The sequence below is a fragment of the Sminthopsis crassicaudata genome, chromosome 5 (assembly GCF_048593235.1).
Source record: "Sminthopsis crassicaudata isolate SCR6 chromosome 5, ASM4859323v1, whole genome shotgun sequence".
Taxonomy (NCBI): domain Eukaryota; kingdom Metazoa; phylum Chordata; class Mammalia; order Dasyuromorphia; family Dasyuridae; genus Sminthopsis; species Sminthopsis crassicaudata.
The window spans coordinates 9,076,825-9,094,451 of NC_133621.1; the positions used below are offsets into that span (position 1 = coordinate 9,076,825).

At 36.9% G+C, this 17,627-nt stretch overlaps 1 protein-coding gene across 1 annotated transcript in view; it reads left to right on the plus strand.

Moving 5' to 3' along the window:
• Positions 1 to 17,627, plus strand: part of HDAC9 (histone deacetylase 9) — a 697,702-nt gene that overhangs the window by 624,207 nt on the left and 55,868 nt on the right. Inside the window, 1 exon segment of the mRNA XM_074268892.1 lies at positions 14,670 to 14,803. Within this exon segment, the coding sequence (XP_074124993.1) occupies positions 14,670 to 14,803 (134 nt within the window).

A 17,627-nucleotide genomic window follows, 5' to 3' on the forward strand; every position in this document is an offset into this window, starting at 1 on the left:
GATTTAAGAATTGGAAGGTGTCAAAAAGGATTTGCCCTCATTTTACACATGGAAAAGTTAAGAAATGGAGAGATACATGACTTAGCACTTGGTAAATAATATAATTGTTGTCTACCTGAGGCAGTTCCTGAAGCAGGAAACCCAAAATTTCCTGAATCCAAATCTAGCAAAAACCACCTTCTATCTATTACTCCACTGTGCCTGCTGACAAACATCAACTCTATTTTACAGAAGAGAAATCCAAGTCCCAAATAGAACTGGGATGTTTGTATGTATCATACGTGACAGATCGCAGTTCCATGCATCATGAATTGCTAAACTTTTGGTGAGCTCATGGAGCCCCACTGCGCTTCAGGCAGGCTTTCAGGGCTATGTTCTAAACTTAGAGTTGGAATTCTGAAGTCTTGGGAATGGCAAGTCTTCCCCTGACCCTAAAGAGGATCATTAGTGTGTCTAATTTCAGATAGGTCTTGTAAAAGTTCCAGACTCCATTCATTTTCAAGTCTTGAGAGTCTCAGAAGGTCATGGAGCATCCCAAGAATGGATTTTTTTAAGTTTCTACAACTTCAAAGTCCTTTTCTCCTACATCCATACTTATGGGAATGCTTGAACAAAAAACCATGATGAAAAGGAGAATCATTAGGGATAGAGCCTGCCCCCTTGGTTTTCTTCAGATGATGAATTCCCATATGAGCAAACACTCTCTCCATCAACACAGGTCAAATTATTTTCTGAAACTTCCTGGTTTAGAGAGTTGTCCAGAATATTGGGAAGGGAATGAACTTGCTCTGGGTCACATGGAGAGTTTCTCTTCCTCCATCTCAGAGCCTTCCTCCCAAACATTCTCAAATTGAGCAGCTCCAAGGTTGCGAAGTTGCTCAAACTGAGCAATTCCTCTTTGTTGTTTGTTTAAAGCCTTTTAAATTATTTATTATTAGACATTAGAAAAATAATTTCAGAGGCTTTAGGCATTAGGGTTCTGCCAAAGTTGTTTAAAATGAATTCCTTCAGTAGGATCCTACCACTATCCTATAGTATATTACCTCTTGTTATTATCATTAATGTAGTGATATATTCATAATTAATATAATCATATAATTAATTGAGATGTAGTATTGCATATGGGAGAGAGGTTTAGCCTTGCAGTTCTAAAAGACTTGGATTCAAGTCTGGCTTTTGGCAAGTTTATAAGTATTATAACTCCTTGACTCTAACTTCTTAAACTGTGGGTCATGATCCCATATGGTTTCTCTCATAACTGAAAGTAAGAGTCATAAAATTATAATTTATTATCAGCAAATGTTCTATTGGTATACCTATTTTATATATCTATTTCTCTGGGGACATGTAAAACTTTCTCAGATGAAAGGGAGTCACAAATATAAAAAGAGTTTTAGTCTTGCTCTAGACAACTCTCTAAGATGGTGAAGTAGAGTGGAAAGAACTGGCTCTGGAGTCAGAGGATCTGTGTTCAAATCCTGGCTCTGAACTTGGGCAAGTCATTCAACCTCCTTTGGCCTCAGTTTCCTCATCTGTAAAATGTGAGTGTCATGCTAAGTAGCCTTCAAGGTTCCTTCTGACTCTTGATATATCATCATATAAAGTTAAAGGCAAGTTATAGACAAGCTGCACTAACAGATGGAATTTCCACTCTGGCCATTCTCCCATAACAATAAAATCAAAGGTCTGAACTAAAAAGAAAAAAAAAATAGTCCTCAGCATTATTTTATGAATTAATAAGAAATGCCTCCAGGATTCATGATCTGACTGAAGAAAATTCCCCCATTCAGTAACAGAACCTAACGTTTTGGCGTCTTGAGAGGCAGTCTTTGTGAGCTTTCATGACCAGAGCATTTATCTACCTCCTGCTGATCTCAAATTTTAGGGAGTCTGGCCTTCAGCCATAGAATAGTTCAAACTTTTCCAACTTGAAGCCTCCTTTGTCAAAGGAAGTCTGATGAAATGCACAGAGTACTGACCTTGGATGTGGGAAGACCTGAATTCAAATGCTACTTTTGATACTAGCTGTGCAACTCAGCCTTCTTGCACTGCAGGTACTTCATCTGCAATACAGCAATAAATATTTTGTACCTCACAAAGATCTTTTGAAGATCATATAAGATATGTACAAAATTGTTCACAAGTCTTGTAATGCTAAATAAATGTTAGTTTATCATCATCATCATCATCATCATCCTCATCAATTCAGAGTAAATCCTTGGAGATGTGTCCTAATTGATATCCAAGAACACTCAACTCCTTAGAATCACTTTAATCATGGGTTATATTTCTTATTCAAAATCAGTTCCCATATTTTTAAAATAATTTATAATTTCATTGAAAATGAATTTAAAAAAGGATCTTAGGACAATAAAAGAGTGAAGATTTCAAGCCTACTAAAACGTTCAGAAACTAACACATTCATATTTTTAAAAAATCTAGCAGAGTACATTTAATTCAATTCAGTTGAACTCTACAAACATTTAAACCATTACTAAACATGGCATCTATAAAGACCTTTCATCTCTAGGAAATAAACTCTTCTTGGACACAGATGAAAGCTTCTCTGTTATAACAATGGAGGTTATATGAGTCAAATGATCCCCACATTGTCAGGAAGAAATTGTGAGTGCCTACTATTGGAATTCCTACATTGCAAGTCTTAAAAGGTGATTTCTGTGGGAAAACTTTCCAGCCATCTGCAACCATCAGATTTAGCTTTGAAACAGAAATCTGAGGAACTGTTATACTGCGCTGCTCTGTAGGATACTGAGCAGCCAGACGGACGGGTTCCTCTGTTGACCCCAAACATCATCTAAATTTGACCTCTACTCCACGGGCATGTCTCAGGCCTGAGGAAATGCAGTAAGACTTACTGGGAAACATCTCATGAAAGCTTTCAACTGGTCAACATCACACTCAATTTTACATCTACTCATTACTGGATGTTTTGTGATAGATTTGTTTTCTTAATTTAAGAATTTAAATACATGGACATTTGGATGAAACCACGCTGAATGAAATAAACAGAACTAGAAAAGCAACCCAGATAATGAAGGAAGCTATGTAAATGGGAAGAATGTGAAAAGAAATCAATATTGAGCTCTGTGTTATTATAAAAACTAAATTAGGATTTGAAAAAAAGATGTGAATAAGAGAAAAAGGTGGATGAAGAGGAAGGTACTTTCCTTTCTAATTTGCTGAGATGGAAGGACTATGGGTGTGTAAAACTGGAATAATTGTTGAAATTGATTCCTGTTGTCTAATTTTGGTGCACTTCTAAAAATTTACTTTTATTTTTATTCTTTGTTATAAGGGATTTCTAAGATTTCATATTGGGGGAAAGATAGCTTTGTCAGACTTGCTCTATTTTTTCTTATTTTCTTCTCTTATTTTTTTAATCTGTGTTTTTTATTAAATTTTATTTTAAATTATTTAAAATAATATTTTAATTTATAATACTTATTTTTCTAGAATTGTATTGATATTTCTAGACATTACCAATAACTAAATTTTGTTGAGATTTTCTTGAAAAATCTGTAGTTGAGGGGCAGAATAAATCAAATGGAGTCCAAAAACTGAATTTTCTTTTGGAATCAGACTGCTTTAGAACTGAGCTCACCGAGGCTAAATAGAAACCTCTTATTAGAGGAGATAAGACATCTTGGGCCACAAAGAGCATTTCTACACATATAAGTTGTTTGCCTAAAAGAATATAAGTTCATTCAGGGAAGAAAAAAAAAAAATTGTGTTTAGTCTTTTTTTTTTTTTTTTTTTTTGTAATCTATGCTACCTAGTAGTTACCTCGTTTCCTGTCCATTCACCACAACCATTCTCAAGGGACACTGGCTATTTCATTTGCTATTGCAAGACCTACAATTCCTGCCTTCTTAGCAGCCAGAGCTATTGATGACTCTGGAGAAAGGGAGGATTCGCACTACCAAAGTGCATCAGAAATGAATGCTGTTTAATCAGTGGAAATGATTTTAAAAAGAAACATGACCATAAAAAAAGAAACATGACCTTGCATCCCAAGGATTGAGACTAAAAAGAGAACCTCCAAAAGGAAGTGCTAATGGTTCGGTGTAAGTGTGGCCAGAAGGGAAACCAGCCATCTGTGCTCGCTGTTGTGCCATTTAACAAGCTCAGCAGTGACTTAGATAAGGATAGAGATAGCATGGTCAACACATTAGTAGATAGCCCAAGACTGGGAAGTAGAACGAAAAGGATGGATGATAGAGTAAAGATCTAAATAGGATTTAGATCTTGAGGGTCTAGAGAAATGGGCTAAATCCAAATCTAGTTGGAGTCAATGTAAAGCCTTGCATTTGGGTGTGGGATGGAAAACTTCTGAAATTATTTTGGGAGGGGAGTCATGAATAATATCAGCTGATCTCAAAATGACACATTTTATTTGTTTGTTGGAGGGGAAGTCACAAGAACAATATGAGTCAGCAGGATGATTTGGGAGCCAATGCAGTTCATTCAATCTTGGGCTGCTCTTCCCATGGCTTCCAGGAAAAGGGAGGTGATGAGCCCACTGTATTCTACCCTCATTCTGCCTCATTTGGAATTTTGTATCTAATTTTCGGCACCACTGTTTATGCAGGACATTCATCAGCTGGATGGTGTCCAGAAGAAAGCAACTAGCATCATGAAAGACTTTGAATTTTTGGCATATTAAAAAATCACTGGAAATAACTGGGCCCGATTAGCCTGGAGAAAAGAAAACTTGGGAGGGATGTCTTTCTAAGGAACTGATCTGACCATTGCTCACTCCCCAAAAGCTTCCATGACTTCCTTTTGGATAGAGGAAGAATTCTGCGCCTGTTTTTTGCATGAGGTTTTAACACAAAGAAAGATAATCATTAGAATTATAACCACTATCTGATTAAGAACATCTATAAAAACATAAACTTCTGTGACTTCAGTAAAGCTTTTAAAAGAGGATGTTATTAGTCACAACATTTGCAAACTTCTGAAACATAATAGTGCTTCCATGTGTGAATTTCTTCAGTCAGAATTTGGATAGATTTTTTCTTTATTTTTTTGTTTTCCCTCTCCAAATACACAAATTTACATAGGGATTATTGGATCCTTGGTAAAATTTCCCTCTTCTCCAATCCCTCTGCCTCTTTCTTATGGACCATAGTTTGGCATCTTGTTCAGTGAGATGATAAGATTATAGACTCCTCCTTGATCATTATCTGGCTCAACCCTTTCCTTTTATAGATAAAGAAACCAAGGGCCATTGATATTAAATGGCTTGCACAAAGTCACAGGGTCAGAATTCAAATCTCATTTTTCTATATCCAAATTAATGACCCTTCTCATTATACAATATATAATCCTCCATCTAACATGCTAGATCTTCCCATCCTGGCTCCAGGTTGGAATTTTGACAATTCATATTAGCTTATTTTTTCCAGATAAAACAAGCCCACAGATAGATCTCTGATCTGAATTGACAGCAATCTACCCCTGAAGATAAAGATCCTCTCCCATGCCCAGAATATACTCCTTCCTCATCAGCTTCTTGCTAACACTCAAGCTCCCCTCCTCAAAGAAACCTTTAATGTCCTGCTCCATTACCACTTAAGAGTTGCCTCTCCTTCCTCAAGTTGTTCTATAACAGTTTTCCTGGATTTCTTCTCTATTTTCATCACAGTTTACTTTGTGCCATATGTGTTTGTGTTTGTTATAGCTCGTCCCCTCCTGGATGATGAAGTCCTTGATGGTAGGAACAGGATTATTTTTCATCTTTTTGCTCCAGCATTAAACACATATCATCAAATTCAAAAGATTGATAGGGAAATGCTGTAGCTCTGAAATAATTTGTTTTACTATTTCTATTATGGTTTTATTCTTCATAATTTATACTGATGCATTAGTTTTATATCCTCATTTTAATATGTTCCTTCCCTTTCCCAATATGGAGAGATATCCTTTGTAGCAACTAATAAAAAAAAAAAAGAAAGAAAAACACATGGCTAAACTAATTATTACATCAACCAAGTCTAATAGTAAATTGCAATGGACCACACTTTACTGCTTGCAAAGAAGGAAAGATGATTCATAATCATATTTCTTCTTTAGGATCAAGTTTGATTAAAAAGTATAATTTTTATTCACACCAGAGAAATAGAGTGATGAAACCCATTCCTTCTTCTTTTAGCTTATAAACCCCACCACCAAGGAAGCATTTGTGAATGTTATTAAATTTCCTGAGAGCTTTGGGGGAAGTGCCATTTTGTTTGGTGAACCCTCTTGTGGTCATTGACTTGGCTATTAAATACATTTCCTTTGGTTAAATCCCGGCATGTTCTTACAGCAAAGCTCTATTTAAAACTTGCTCTTGATCAATTCATGTTCTGACACCACCAAAAATGCTGACACACTGTACATTTTACTGAGTCCAGCAAAAACTTTCCCAGTGCAAAGAGGCCAAAATCCAACTAATTGCTTAGTTCAGCAATATTTACAGAAAAGCCAACAATGAGTTTGCTTCCAATAATTTCAAAGTATTGGAAGACAGTATGGCGAATTCACAACTAGGGCAGAGCAAATGGGACTTTGCCCTGGGGTGCTGAACCTGAGAGGGTATTCAATCCTCACCATTTTTCAGAAACACAGAAACAACCTATTAAAAGCCTCGCTGGTAAGAAAAATAAGATAAAATGGAAAGCTGTCAAACTTTATTCTCCTATCCCTAGCAATATTTATGCAAAAAGAAGGGAATAAGCATTTATATTGCAGCTACTGTGTGCCAGCAAATATTTTCTGATTTGAACTTCACAATCACTCTGGTAGACAGGGGCCATTATTATTCCCTGTTTGCAGTTGAAGAAATTGAGGCAAAAAAAATAGATCACACAGCTAGCAAGTATCTGAGGGAGAATTTGAACTCCTATCTTCCTGACTCCAGTGCCAGTGTTCTATGCACAATGGTGCCCCCTAGCTGCCTCTTTCTGGTCTGTTTGGTTTGTGCTCCTTGGCTCAGGTGTAAAAGTTGCTCTTCCTCGTTCTGTAGAGGCAAATCAGTGATTGAATTCTGTACTTTCTTTCAATTTCCACTTCTGTCCTCACTAGCTTTATTATGATTGAACAATAATGTGTCTTTTCTGCACTTTAGGTGCTCTTTCACAACTTTCTACTAAGTTATGGATGGGTAGTGATCGTAATTCCTAGTGGGAGTAAGTTTTACACCAAAGAAATCACAGATTTTTTATATCTACTATTGTATCAGAGGTGTCAGGATTTAGGATTAAAAATAATCACTTTTATTTAGTATTTGATTTTTCCCCAGTTACATGTAAAATATTTTACCATTCATTTTGAAAACTATGAGTTTCAAATTCTCTCTCTCTCTTCCTTCTCATCTCTCTTCACTGAGAAAGCAAGTGATTTGATATAGGTTATGCATGTGTAATCATGCAAAATATGTCCATAGTAGTCATGTTGTGAAAAAAAATAGACAAAAAAAAAAAAACCTTCAAGAAAAATAAAGTTAAAAAAAACAGTAGGCTTCAGATTACATTCAGACAACATCAGCTCTTCCTCTGGGGATGGATAGGATTATTCATCATAAGTTCTTCCGTGTTGTCTTGGATCATTGTATTGCTCAGAATAGCTAAGTTGTTCACAGATGATCATCCCATACATATTGTTGTTACTTTTGCATGACATTTCACTTTGCATCAACTCATGTTAAGTCCTTCCAGGCTTCTTCAAGAACATCCTGCTCATCCTTTCTTGTAGCACAGCAAGATTTCATCATATTCACATGCCAAGATTTGTTTAGCCATTTCCCAATTGATGGACATCCCCTCAATTCCAGTTCTCTGGCCCCAGAAAAGAACTGTCATAAATATTTTATACATATATATCCCCCTCTCATTTTCTCTCCCCTCTTTCTCCCTACTTCCATTCCTTTTCCCTTCTTCTTCCCTCCTTTTCTTTTTTCCTTCCTACTCCCTGCCTACCTCCATCTCTCTCTTTCTTGCTTTTTCTTTTTTTTCTTTCCTCCTTCCCTCCCTCCTTCCCTCTTTCTTTCTTTCTTTTTTCTTTCTTTCTTTCTTTCTTTCCTTCTTCCCTCCCTCCCTTCACTTTCTTTCTTTCTTTCTTTCCTTCTTCCTTCCCTCCTTCCCTCTCTTTCTTTCTTTCCTTCTTCCCTCCATCCCTTCTCTTTCTTTCTTCCTTCCTTCCTTCCTTCCTTCCTTCCTTCCTTCCTCTTCCTTCCTTCCTTCCTTCCTTCCTTCCTTCCTTCCTTCCTTCCTTCCTTCCTTCCTCTTCCTTCCTTCCTTCCTTCCTTCCTTCCTTCCTTCCTTCCTTCCTTCCTTCCTTCCTTCCTTCCTTCCTTCCTTCCTTCCTTCCTTCCTTCCTTCCTTCCTTCCTTTCTTTCTTTCTTTCTTTCTTTCTTTCTTTCTTTCTTTCTTTCTTTCTTTCTTTCTTTCTTTCTTTCTTTCTTTCTTTCTTTCTTTCTTTCTTTCTTTCTTTCTTTCTTTCTTTCTTTCTTTCTTTCTTTCTTTCTTTCTTTCTTTCTTCCTTCCTTCCTTCCTTCCTTCCTTCCTTCCTTCCTTCCTTCCTTCCTTCCTTCCTTCCTTCCTTCCTTTTTTTCTTCCTTTATGGACTCAAACCTAGTAGTGATATTGTTAGATCAAATATATGTTGTTAGATCAAAATATATGCACGGTTTTATAGCTCTTTGGGCATAGTTCCAAATTGCACTACAGAATTGTTGAATCAATTCCCAACTCCACTAACAGGGCATTAATGCTTCACTTTTCTCCACATTCCCTCTACAATTTCTCATTTGCTTTATCTGTTCTATTAGCCAATCTAATAGATATAAGATAGTATCTCAGAATTAATTTGCATTTCTCCAATCAATAGTAAGTTAGAGCTTTTTATTTTTTTTTAATATGGATATATATCCTTGATTACTTCCTCTGAAAACTGTTCATTTATCATTTGGAGAAGGGACATTACTTTTACAAAACTGATTTCCTTCTGTCTATGTTTGAGATATGCTACAATGGCTCCCAAGGCCTGCTCCTGGTTAGCTGGGGCTGGGGCTCTACTAGCATGGCCTCTGCTGGGCTGGGCTCTATTCTCATCCAGGTACAACAAACTTTTCCTGCCAGTCTTCTAAGATGTTTGGCTGGAAACTTCTTTCACTATTTCATTTTGTGGGTTCTTCCACTGAAGTATTTGTTTAATTATTCAAAGCTATTTGGATGAGTTCAAGGTAAAGTTCAGGCAAGTCCCAGCCTTTCTCGACCATCCTGAATCTACTTCTCAAGCATAGTCTGCATTTTTTTTTTCAGTATGAATAATTAGTAATTGGAAAGGACATTAGGGATTGTCTAGGTCCGAACCGATTTCACTTGAGAAAAGTAAGACCCCTGACAGAAAACTATGCTCAAATATAATATTAAGGTAGCAGCCAAGATTTGATCCCAAGTCTTCTTTCTCTTTCTTTATTTCTTTTGGTTTTTGTTTTGTTTTGTTTTTTACAAGGCAGTTGGGGTTAAGTCACTTGCCCAGGGTCACACAGCTAGTAAGTATTAAGGACCAAATCTTCTTTCTTCAAATCCATTGGCCTTTGCATTATACTTTTGCTCCTTATATTGGGTCTTCCTTCTTAGACTTGGGTTTTATTATGAGAGGGAATCTGGGAATATCTTCAGAATCCTAAGATCTCTTTCTTTTCATTCTAATAACTCTATCATATAAAAAGTCTTCTCAAAGGAAGATAAGGTCACAGAAGAGTCAAAAAGATCCAAAAGTCTTGGTGAAATTAGTCTTAGTGAAGACATGATCTTTAGTTTTCTTCCAGAGCCCACCAGCCCAGCTTGGACAACATCTAGTACTTTTTGATGAGATCCCTGCCAGATAATAATGGCTCCATTTCTAGCTTGGCAACTTTTTGGATAAACTCGGGTCTATAGAAGATAGAATGGCCCTCATCTGATGAACAATAGGAATAGCATTGCACCTCTTAGATGGTGTTAGAACATCTATGCTTGGAAACAAGGATAAGAAATTTGTAATTAGGTTTTTCAATAATGTCCTAGAGTTGTAGAGGAATCAACTCCCGAGGGATGTCTCTCATTCTGTTGGCACCTAGCACCTGGCACGATAGATGTTTAATAAATTCTTGTTGACTGATTAATCATTCCAATTAGATTCGAGGTGGGAGAAACCTTGTAGATCATTTAATCCAATGTTCTATATCCTGTGAACTTGGATTTCGCTTCCAAAAAATTGTGTGACTAATGATGAAAAATCCTATCCACACCCAGAGAAGGAACTGATTGAGTCTGAAGACAGATTCAAACATTCTCTCTTTCCCTCTCTATCTTTCTTTTTTAACTTAATTTTTCTTAAGGGTTTTCATTTTCAGTAGGGTTGGAAATCCATGTTTTCTTTCACAACTTGATGTTTTATGGAAATGTTTTGCATAACTTCACATGTGGTTTCTTAATGGTGGGTGAGGAGAGAACCTAGAACTCAAAAATTTTACAAACAAATATAAAAATGTTTTGAATATAACTGGAGAAATATTATATAATAAATCAAAACCAAACTTTTTTGTTAATTCATTTCAACATAATTGACTTTCCTTATGAGCCAATCTGTCTTACTTTATGCATTTAAAAACAAAATATTGAGAAGGAATCTATAGTCTTCAGCCCATTGACAAAAAGTAATGAAGTCTGAGAAGTTCTGAGTTTGTCCAACTTTGCCTGTCTGAAAACTTGAGAATAGGCTGTCTTAGTATATATCCATTTCTTTTGGTTCTGAAAACATTTCAACTTTGAATTCCCTCCAGTTTGGCTCTGATGATGTTGCTCATCCCTAAACTAACTCAAAAATCTTCACTTGCCTCTTGTTCCTGCATGGATAAATTTTTTCCAAGTCTTTTCCATAACATTTTCCATGATATAGATCTGACTTAGCTTGTTTTATTTATTTTATTATTTTATTTTATTTATTTTATTCTTATTTTAAATTACATACTGGGTGGGCAGGTAGGTAGCACAGTGGATAGAGCACCAGCCCTGAATTCAGGAGGACCAGAGTTCAAATGTGATCTCAGACACTTAACACTTCCTATCTGTGTGACCCTGGGCAAGTCACTTAACCCCAGCCTCAGAGAAATAAATAAATGAATGAATGAATGAATGAATGAATGAATGAATGGAAAAATAAACAAATAAACAAATAAATAAATAGATTACATACTGGCTTCTCCTGTTACTGATTTACTGTTGATTCCCAATATGCAACATTCCTGTGAACTGGGGGAAAACAGTTTGATTACATGGAACTCCCCCCTCTTAATGTATGTCTTTTAAAGCTGAGGGTCCCGATAGCTGGCATTTCCACCTTGCCAGCCACTTGCTACTCCGTTAGAGTTATGTTTGTCTGGATCCATGGCCCTTATTTCTTGTTCTTTGTCAGGTAATTCAGCAAAATCCTTATCTAAAAGGTTTAGATTAGCCCACTGAAAGGAGAATTCTATGAGAGCCATGTTGGCCCTTTGCCCAAAATGCTACGTGTGAATGCATGTACACAAAAGTTTATATGTACATATGTATATATTTATATATGAAGCTTAAAGTCTTTAAGAGAAATGTACTTCTTACTCTAATCAGCCAGTTAATCACTAAATATTTATTAGGCATCTATGAAGTGCTAAGTACAGTTCTAAGTTCTAGAGAAAAAAAGAGTCAGAGGACTTTCATTTTCCTCACAGTCTAATATAATCCATAACCTGGTCTATCTGTGATTTGGGACAGTGTGAAGGGAACCCATTTGGACTATTTGAAGGCCTGCCACGCTAAGTTCAGAGTGAATTTGTCCTCTCTACTTTCCTCCTCCCATGGTTGCCATCATTGTATAGAAGTACTACTTTATTAAAACAACTCTGTCCCCTTTGGCCCAGCAACGCCATCTCCCTTCTTCCTGGCATTTTGCAAGTGGCTCCAGCAATGCCATTTCCCTTCTTCATGGCATTTTGAGGCTCCTGCCTGCCTAGAATGCTCTCCCCCATCACCCCCTCTCCCACAATCCCTATCTCCCTTCCAAGTCCAGATGCCACCTGCTATATGGTCCCTGTGTGTATCCCTCTAGTTATGGATCCTTTTCCCTCTTGAAATATCTTTGTATATACTTGGTCTTTGCTTCTATACCTGGATTTAGCTTTATAGGATGTGAACTCCTTAAGACCAGGGAATACTGTGTTTTTCTCTTTGTAACCTAAGTGTTTAACTTAGTACTTGTCTTGTAGTTGGTGTTTAATAATGGTGTTCTGTATTTAATTGAATAATTTCTTGGGGTAGGATGGAGGTCAGGGAAACAGAATGGAAAGTTGGAGATATTATAATGAATTACTGGAGATATTCAACCATGAGCAAGCAATAAAATAAGCTATTCCAACCATGACCCCTCCCCAAATGGAGCTGTTGGGAACTTGGCAGACTTGATCTTGGAAAACATTTTGTTAGTGTTAGCAGTGGCCATGGATTCAGCAGAGCCCTATGGTCTGGGACATAGGGGAAGGGTCCCTAAGCCTGTTTCTGGACTCCTAAGGTAAGGGTGGGCAGCAGCAGGGCATCTTGGAACGTCCTAGAGGATGTGGTCTCTCTTTGTACTAGGACGTTTTGTACAGGGCAGAGCTCAACATCCTGCTGCCTCATTCTCTTACCCTGAAATCACATGTGGAACATGTGGATGGAAATAAGCCCTGTAGGTAAAAGAAAGTGGAAATTGGCGGAAGATCAAAGGTGATTCTCATTCCATTCTGGTCTCCAATTTTTTTTTATTATTATTATCCCATCTAAATTTAGTCTTTTATAGATTTTTTTTTTCATTTCAAGGGGAAAGGGTGAACTTAAATCAGAGATTGTGGCTTTTCATTGTTATTGAGCCCATATGTAATTTGAACCTCTTAGTAATGACTTCAGTTGATCAAAACTTCAATTGGTAGGAAGCTTCAGCACACAAGGAATGGTTTGAGGTATTAATATTTCTTACTTAAATATGTCAGTGAAGCCCTTAAGTCACGGAGAAAATTCCTTTGAGAGCCCAGCCCAATTCAAGAGTCAGAAATTATCATTGACTTATTGCTATTATGTATCTTCTTGAGCAAGTCATTTGCCTCTGCTCCTGTGTCTTCATCTGCACTTAAATTACTTCCAAATTAATATCAACAACATTATTAGGTATTACTCTCCCTCCTTTGGACATAGGAATCCCTCAATATTAAGGATCATATGATCACATTCTTACTATGGCCCATACTCTGGGACCCACTGTCAAACCCCAGCTTAGACTATCATGTTGAATCCCCAAAGAGGTAGTTACCTCTCCTTTTGAAACTCTAGGAGTATCCCTGAGAGATTATAGTTTAAATAATAGTATTTCTCAAACGCCATCATAATGTGTGCTACAACAGGATTAAATAGAAATGAATATCTCCCAAAATCCATTGACAAGTTAATATTAGCTTTTCAAAATGACATTCCCTTATATCATTGGGAAAACATATATATGGTCTTCATTGCTCTAGATACAATATCAGAGGCTAAATCTTAGTTTTGTGTCATTTGGTATCACTTAACGGAACGATCGAGTCTATTTTCCTATCCTACCCCAAACCGTGCTTGGTGGATGCAATACTGAAATAAAGCAGCTGCTGCTGCTTCTCATGCTGTCTAGTAGAGTCTGTCTCTGAGGACTTGTCATGGTTGGGGTGGAGGGGGCAGTGGTTAGCAACCAAGAGTCTGAAGCTGATATTAATAGAGTACAAGGTTTGGCAACTATTCAATTGGGAAGGCTCCAATTATGGACCCAGTAATCGTTGGTAGGAGAACCAGTGCTTGAGAAATGGAAGACTCCGTAGTGGTCAGCCAGTCCAACTCCATCATTTCCCAAGTTGGTAAACTCATTTGCAGAGCACAGAGTGATTACTGCAAGGTCATAGAACAAGTAAGTAGCATAGCTAGCATTTGAACCCAAATCTTTTGGATTAACTCCATTCTTATTTGAGGACCTGCCAAGCTAATTTCAGAGTGAATTTGACCTCTCTATTCAGGAAGTAATGAATTAAGGAACCATATCAAATTGTGAGACCATCTAGCAATTCATCAGCTGCATTTATTAAGAACCTACTACTATCAAGCCCAGAAATAGGTGCTAGAAAATGGATACACACACACAAAAAAAAACAAAAAAAAAAAAAAAAAAAAAAAAAAAAAAAACAAAAACAAAAACAAAAAAAAACCAAGGCTTCCCTTCAAACAGCTTACTTGATCTGTTAATAGATAAATATAAGGGGCTTGTGATCTGCTCAGGGAAGAAAACTCTTCATAGAGGTGAAATCATGGATGTTTTTGGTTCAATGGTGAGATTCCTGGATTTGGAGAAAGAAGTTCTTGAATAAAAGCTCAGGGTTTATACTTACAAATTGTATGATCTTGTCTAAATAGCTTAATCCTTCATAGTTTGCTCATCTATAAAAATAGAGATTGAACTACATGTCCACTTGGAATCTAATCATTCTAATTATTCTAGATAATCCTATAGATGGGATATTCTTGATTTTGATGGATGTTTGATGTCTTTTGATTTCATATTGATAAATATTATTTTTTTCTTGATAGGTTTTGGGAATTTGACAAGGCAACTAATGCAGGTGGCTGATGGACATGTAGTGATGGCTCTGGAGGGAGGACATGATCTCACTGCCATCTGTGATGCATCAGAAGCCTGTGTGAATGCCCTGCTAGAGAATGAGGTAAACAAATTAAGGATCTCAGGGGCAGATGATTGGAGGAGAGGGAGGGAGGAAGGATGAACAAAGGTTGGAAAGGGAATCTACTCATCATCGCAACACTATATTTTCTTCTCTTGGAAAAAAAATGGTAACTTTGATTCCATATGTACTCAAGATGCATAATAGATCTGTAATAAAGTAAAAAGCAAGCCTTCCATCATAGCTCAGTCTACATAATTTAGTATTGTAAATTCTTTCATAGCACAGGAAATTAGAGAATCTACATGGAGAGCCTTTCCACCCAATTACTAAGAGAGCACAGGAGATACAGCTAGAAGACACTCAGAAAGAAAGAAACTTTATTTAGGCATCCATCATTTTTAAAGCTATTGTCTTGATTTGCCAATCATACCTGACAGAGTTCTCCTTAATATTTCCAGCTGTTTCTGCTCTTGGTTTACATCAGGCTGCTTTAAAGCTTAGATTTGTCTGATTTGGATTTTTTCTAATAAAAACTCAAGATTTTCATAAGTTTGGGAAACTCAGAAGGGAGATTAAGACTGAAAAATTGGTCTGTGAATTCTCTGCAGATAGATAGTTGATTCCATGGGAGCTGATGAAACACCAAATAAGAAAGAAGAAAAAGAAAAAAAGAAGAGACAAGGAAAGATCTCTGATGAAAGACATAGGAATAGACATGGATGAAGATAAAGTAAATGAAAGTGAGGAGTTGGCAACCAGATAGGAGGAGAAATAGGATGGAGGGCAGAGGAAAAAGAACCAGGAGGAAGTGGACAACAAAGATAATTACTGTAGAAAAAAATGAAAGAGGAAGGGAACTGAGAAAAGGCCATTTGATTGAATTATTCAGAGATAATTAGTATTTGTGGAAAAAGTAGTTTGTTTTCAGTGATGAGGTAGAAGGACTGAATAGGCCCCCTTCTTTACTTTAGTTTGTATCCTCAATTCTTAGCCTAGTACTTGGCATATAACAGATGCTTAATGCATGAAGAAAAAAAAAGGATGGAAGGAAGGAAGGAAGGAAGGAAGGAAGGAAGGAAGGAAGGAAGGAAGGAAGGAAGGAAGGAAGGAAGGAAGGAAGGAAGAGAGAGAGAGAGAGAGAAGAAAGAAAGAAAGAAAGAAAGAAAGAAAGAAAGAAAGAAAGAAAGAAAGAAAGAAAGAAAGAAAGAAAGAAAGAAAGAAAGAAAGGAAGGAAGGAAGGAAGGAAGGAAGGAAGGAAGGAAGGAAGGAAGGAAGGAAGGAAGGAAGGAAGGAAGGAAGGAAGGAAGGAAGGAAGGAAGGAAGAAAGAAAGAAAGAAAGAAAGAAAGAAAGAAAGAAAGAAAGAAAGAAAGAAAGAGAAAAATTCTCATGGAGGTACCTGCCAGGGACTTCCCCTAGATCTTTTGTCACTTTTGTGGAGACCATTTAACTTTTGGGCTGTCTGTTAATTATCCTTTGCCTTTATCAGGTCACTACAATCTCCTTTCTGTTCATATATCTCTATGAGGAAGTCTTTTATACCACTTGCCTTCAACTTATATCAAATACAATTAACTAGCATTTATTAAACACCTACTGTGAACCAACCATTATGCTAAGCACTAAATCTATGAAGAAACAAAGAAAATCAAAGGTAGTCCCTGCTCTCAAAGTGTTTGTAGTGTAATAGAGAATATAGCATGGAAACAACTATGTTCAAAAAAAGAGAAATAAATTATATATTTAATATTTCATTATATTTTACATATGTGCAGTTTCTCTGATTATAACACTAAATAAGTAGAATGAAACATTCATCATATGTTGGAGTTTTTAACTTGGGGTTCACCAATCGATGTAAATTTGGATGAGAAAAAAAATTCATTGGCCTCTAAATGAAAGTTAGTATTTCCTTCAAATTTTTTAAATGTTTGTTCTGCAATGGGATCCCTAGAAACCATTCTGACCCAGGGATCATCACACACAAAGAGTTAAGCATCTCTGATAAGAGGGATTACAGTTTTGAATCTATGGCTCATAGTTTTGTTGTTTTCTAAAAGGGACCTTATAGGCCATAGGGCCTAAGCCCTTTAACAGCTGAGGAAAGAGTTTTTTCCTTTCTTTCTTTTTTCCTGGAAACGTTCAATGATTTGCGACATGGGAAACAAGAGGCAGATTTAGGATTTGAATCCAGATTCTCTGACCCCAGAACCAATGGACCTCTTTTCCCTCTTTCATGCCATCTCTTCTTTATACTATTTATATAACTGATGGACACTAGTTGATGTAGTAGATGAAAATGTTACAATAAGTGTGGTGTATTGGCAAGTTTGAAGGCATGCTAACCACAGAACACATAGCATATCTTTGCAGTGACTTCCCTCCTTGTCTGCTTGTGGTGTCCAAACTCCCCTAATTCTTAAATTGGGCTCTCCATTTCAAATCTTGAATCATCACAGAGAAGCCAGACAAGCTTTGATATTTGAATTATAAGGACATGTGCCAGATGTGCAGAAAATCCCAGAAAGTTGGGGCTTCTGGCTCACTGGCTATTTGACCTGCCCAGAAGAAACGTTAATTGGCTGCAAAAGAGCTTCTCCAGCTCTGTGGAAATGATGGTTTTCACTGGCTCAGTGTTGCTCATTCAGAGAAGATTCTATCTTTTCTGCTCATTAGGTCCAACCATACTCTTCCAAGTGGGGCTTTGTAGCCAGTGGGAATGAAGGTTCTGCTTTGTGTGGTCTGTCTACTGAAGAGTAGACTGAATTTCCCAATTAATTTTCAGAATAGTGCTTCAAAATAATTTTCAATTATCTTACACCCTGGTTCTGAGATGGGACCCATATACTGCATTAGCCTGCCCAA